Source organism: Tupaia chinensis, unplaced genomic scaffold (genome assembly GCF_000334495.1).
Source record: "Tupaia chinensis unplaced genomic scaffold, TupChi_1.0 Scaffold000066_1, whole genome shotgun sequence".
NCBI classification, from domain to species: Eukaryota; Metazoa; Chordata; class Mammalia; order Scandentia; family Tupaiidae; genus Tupaia; species Tupaia belangeri.
In genome coordinates, this window is record NW_006159525.1 from 7,888,323 (window position 1) to 7,893,343 (window position 5,021).

Sequence of the window (5,021 nt, forward strand, 5' to 3'; positions counted from 1 at the left end):
GGAATGTCCCCACTGGAGAGAAGTGGAGTCTAAGGCAGTTCCGAGCTCTACCAGCAGGGGGAGCCTGGGCCTCAGGGTTTCACTGCTCTCCACAGAGGAACTCCCTCCATCCCCCACCCCCAGGCCCAGAGCTTGTTTTAGGGACGTACTGATCACCAGATCTCTTTACAGAACCCTGTCTCAGCCCTTTCTTGCCTAAATCATATTATTTTACCTTTACAAGCCTTCCCAAATAGTTCTGTTTTAAAAATCTCTTTATGTGGGCTTTTCCCCCTCAGCAAACCTGACACTAAGACTTTTAGGCTGCAGAACTGGACAGAAATAACAGAGGTGGGAATATGCAGTGATCTCTGGACCCTCTGAACACTTTGTTGGGGTTGCTAGCCCATTCCGCTCTGGCTTATTCACGAATCGAGTCACTTGTGAAACCTTTATCGGGCCCAGGTCTGTGTGAAGTGTTGAATGTGATCCTCTGACAGGTCTTCAGAGGCATAGGGAAGAAAGGGGGTGAAAGGGCAGCTGCTGGGATGGCGGGAAGAGGGTCAGGGTGTCTGAGAAAAGATCTCACGTGGGCTGGGGACACGTTTCCCAGTGGGGGAAGGAGGTACAAAGTTTGGGGTTGGAGGAGAGCTGGGCTGTGGAAGAGTGATGCTGGACCACTGGCTGGCCAGGATGGAGGTGCAGCCTGAAGCCAAGAGGGCGCCGGGGCCAGGGTGGACGGGCCTTCTACTGCACCACACTCTGACTTTTAGACAGAAAATAAGCCAGGGTGCGGGAGGCACGGGGATGGGAGAGGGCCAGGTTTCTCTTGTTTTGGCAGTGTGACTCGGGTGACCATGTGGGGCTGCAGCACATATTTGCAATACAAATCCTCCAGCCTCTTTAGATTGTGTGGATATGAATGAATTTGTCTGTAAAAACAAGCCCAGTGGACTCTTGCATTATTCACTGAAATTGCTCCCCGGAGGTGAGTTACCCACTGGTCACTTGGTGGTATATTTTGAACAAGTGGGAGGCAGATCTTGCTAACGAATGTGGAGAACTGCGATGGTGGTGAGTTTCGGTGGATGCTTGCTTATAGGGTTTCACCTCCTTCCCAGTGCCTTTGTGGATGGATGTGTGGCCTCCATCTTGATTTTTAACTCGCTGGGCTGGTCCCAAGATGTCTTTTTCTGAAAGGGACTTTCTGTTTCTGTTGTTCCTGTTTTCAGAATCCGGCAAGACGCCACTGCTTCGCTGATTTTGCTGTGGAAAGTCACGACCACAGGATTTCAACAGTGCTCTCTCATCGATGGCCGCAGTGTGACCCCCCTCCAGGCTCCGGGAGGCCTTGTCCTCTTGGAGGAGATGCTTACCTTGGGGCAAAATCACTTCATTGGTGAGTTTTGAAAATCTGCTCAAAATCACATCTGATTCAACCCAACCCTGGTGTGGGGATTAGGAACGGTAGATAGGGAAGTTGAGCCAGGTAGTCAGAATTCAGCCATTAGTACTCTTTCCTCCAATTTTGGTAAGGTTTTCCTTAGAATTGAAATTGTTTTCTAAAATAATATTTCCAGTACGGCTCAAAGGGGAAAAAGCGTGGGCTCTGGAATCCAGAGACCGTAACCGAGCCCTGGCCCTAGTGTCCTAGCGTGTGATCTTTGGCACTTGGTGCTTTGAGTCTCAGTTTTCGTTTTGACTCTCTCGCTCACTTTCTCCAGGAATTATGGGCAACGAGAGGCAGCAAATGTTGGTCTCTCTGAAAAAGCTCTGTTCCCACTTGATTTTGGCCTGACATAGGCCTCTCGGACACAGCACTGCACAGTGATTTCTCACTCCCTAGCCCCCACCCCAAAGTAATTTGTGGGACTACAACTCTCTTTTGGGCTCTTCTAACACCCACTTCTCTATAATCACTTCTGACTTTTTACTGTTTCTTGAATAGGCTTCTGTAATTTAACCTTCTGTAAAGACCACAGGTCCAATTAACCATATTCAGATTCCTTTGCCTCAAAGTAGAAATGACCTTGAGAACGTGAGACCCTTCCGCCCGACCTGGTGGTCTTCCTTCCCATCCCTCACCTCCTGCTCCTTCCAACGGCGACGCTTGGACAGTTCTCAGAGGACCACATTTCCCTAGTTTAGCATTCTGGCTATATCCTTCCAGTTGTCTCATCCCTCAGTTAGCACACAGTACCTCTGGCCTGGGTACTTGTAGCTCCTGCCCCTTAGCATGTACTTCATTAGAGCTTGTTCCATCTTATGGCCTCAACTCAAAGACAAAAGCTCAGGGACAGCAGGCAGCATGGTGGTTAAGGCACTGGATCACACATGGCCAACTCTGCAGTTTGAGTCCTGGACCCATATGCCAGGCATGCGTGTGTGTACGCCCAAATCCTAAGAGGAAAATGGAGGAGAAGGGATTGTGGTATCGCCATTCCCTGTAGGGGGTTATTTATCACTTTCTCTCTCTCTCTGTCTCTCTCTATCTCTCTCTGGCAAGTACACACACCCTATAGCAACAAAACAAAACAAACAAAAAAGCAAAGCAAAAAGTGACACAATCTCAAATTTAGTCTGCTCTCACTAGTCCAGTGCACCCAACATTCTTGCATTCTGCTGTTAATACCTTCTCCTAGATTGGCCCTGTAGCCTAATGGTTAAGGATGCCTGATCTCACAAGGCTGACTACAGTTCAAATTCCAGTCTCAGCAGCTTAAAAATCATGCCAGGCACCTGTGCATGTACAGCCCAGTCCCTCTGGGATGGAGAAATGAAGGAAAGGGTTTGCAACATGACCGTGGCCCACTGGGGAGTTCTTTTTCTTTCTTTTTTCCTCTCTCTCTGGTGAGTACACATACCCTCTAGCAATAAAAAGAAGACAAACAATGACCTCCTGTCCAGCTGTATTTTCTAACATTTTACACTTGGAGGATGGGAGAGACAGTGACATCTCCTGTCACTCAGGGCTGTTGAGAGGGTTTACATGACAGAGTGAATGTGAAAGTACAAATTACAAATGTAAAGATTATTCTAGGGTACTGTCTCTTTTTAAAAATCTTTTCTTTTTGAAGTTTTCTGTAGGGTGTGTATGCTTGCCAGTGACACAGAGATAGATAGAGAAATCACCCCCAGAAGGGATGGCCATGCCACAGTTCCTTCTCCATTCTCCTCTTGGGATTTTGGGTACGCACACACACCCATCATGTTTTTTAACCTACTGGGTCCAAGACTCAAACCCTGGAGTTGTCTATGCTGGATCTAGTAGCCTTAACCTCCATGCCATCTGTTGGCCCAAGAGTACTGTCTGTTTTTTCTGAGTTACACTAAATATTTTACTAAATAAATGGGAAATATACATTTAGACTTATTCTCTAAGATATGTGTTTGATGCAAATATCATAAGGATAAAAGTAAATGCTCAGCTTTATATAATTTATTCTACATTTGTATTTTTATATTTGTATTTTACATTTGTTTATTTATATCTTATGTAAGGGCTCTCCATGCTTTCATAAGGTCTTTTCTTGCTCTTTGGCTATCCAGCCAAGGACAGCAGGGGTTTTAGGTGGAGAGTAGTATGGAGATACCAGTTTGGAGAACAGACGTGGCTGGAAAAGAGGGGAGGCTGTTCACCTTCAGATGGGTATTTGACTATTAACACGGATACTACGTAATCAGAAATTGTGTGGTGAAGTGTTGCCAAAAGTGAAGTCTAAATTTTGCTTCCCAATATAGTTCAAACAACTATTATTCTGTTCCATATCTGCTATAACAATTCATCTAAAAGGAAATGGCTTGTGCATTTTGATAAATAGCTTTATTCTATATTGATCTTTTAAGTTTTTCTATGTAATGGATTAATTACTCTTCACTGACATGGAGCTACTGTTTCAGGAAAATGTCTGAAACATCACTACTCTTTAAAATGTCAGAGCTGGCTCATAGCCTAGTGGTTAAAGGAGCCAGATCTCATATGGATGACCATAGTTCAGATCCCAGAAGTGGTAGCTTGAGAAATACACTGGGCATGCCCCAAATGCTGGCAGAATGGAGAAATAGAGAAAAAAAGGATTGTGGTGTGACCATGCCTCACTGGGAATGCTGTCCCACTCTTTCTGTGTCTCTGTCTGGTGAGAGTACATACTCTATGGCGGTTAAAAGAAATGTTATTGAGCCAGCCTGTGACCTGGTGGTTAAGGTGGCTGAATCCATGTGGCTGAGTGCTCAGTTCAAGTTCTGGACCTGATGGCTTGGCATTAAAAAACACACCAGGTGCATGTGCCTAAAATTCCAAAAGGAGAAATGGAAGAGAAGGGATTGTGAAGGCCAAATTAAAAAAAAAAAAAATCAGTAATGTTACCTATTACCTGTAAGATACCTATTTGAAGTAGTAGCTTACCTTTCATGTTGCTTTTGGTTGTAGCGTAACCGTTGGATTGTTGGAAAGTATGATGCATTTTTGCATGGAAAAACATGCCATGACTTTTCTGATAACCCAGTATAACGGAAATTGACATGCGTCTGGGGCGGGGATGGAAATTCACAGATTTTCCAGTGTTAATACAGATGTATTCTTTTGAGGTAGAAGAAATCTTGTGAAGTCATACACAATGCAAGACCATTTTGCTAACAAAAAATTTTACAGAAAAAGTTATCTTTGGTTGAAATGAAATGAAATTCTCTACAGAAGTAATTTTTAAAAATGATTTAATTTGATTTATTAATAACTAAATTAAGGAATTCTTTCCCCCAAATTATACTTCATGTTATGACGAAGAGACAAGGATTCTGAATAATGCCCTTTTATTTCTGTAACCACCTTTTCTTCATTTTGAAAAATTGCAATCCGTTATCTTTGTAAGTTTCCTAACTAGAGCTCTGTAAGCATTTCGCGTGGCTTTGAAATGGAGATCAGTCTTTCTGCCTTCTTCTTCCTAAAGGTAGCAGGTCTTGTCAACGGCTCTTCCTGAAGAATGGCCGGCTTCCCAACCAGGATAAATTGGCTACGCCTGCATACTGCCTGCTGCTGCTTCTTT

General features: G+C 44.3%; 1 protein-coding gene across 1 annotated transcript in view; it reads left to right on the top strand.

Annotated features, from left to right (window-relative positions):
- The window catches only part of DNER (delta/notch like EGF repeat containing), a 234,775-nt gene that overhangs the window by 6,003 nt on the left and 223,751 nt on the right, over window positions 1-5,021 (top strand). Inside the window, exon 4 of the mRNA XM_006141980.1 lies at window positions 1,212-1,378. Coding sequence (XP_006142042.1) covers window positions 1,212-1,378 — 167 coding nt within the window. The remainder of the gene's footprint in view (window positions 1-1,211; window positions 1,379-5,021) is intronic.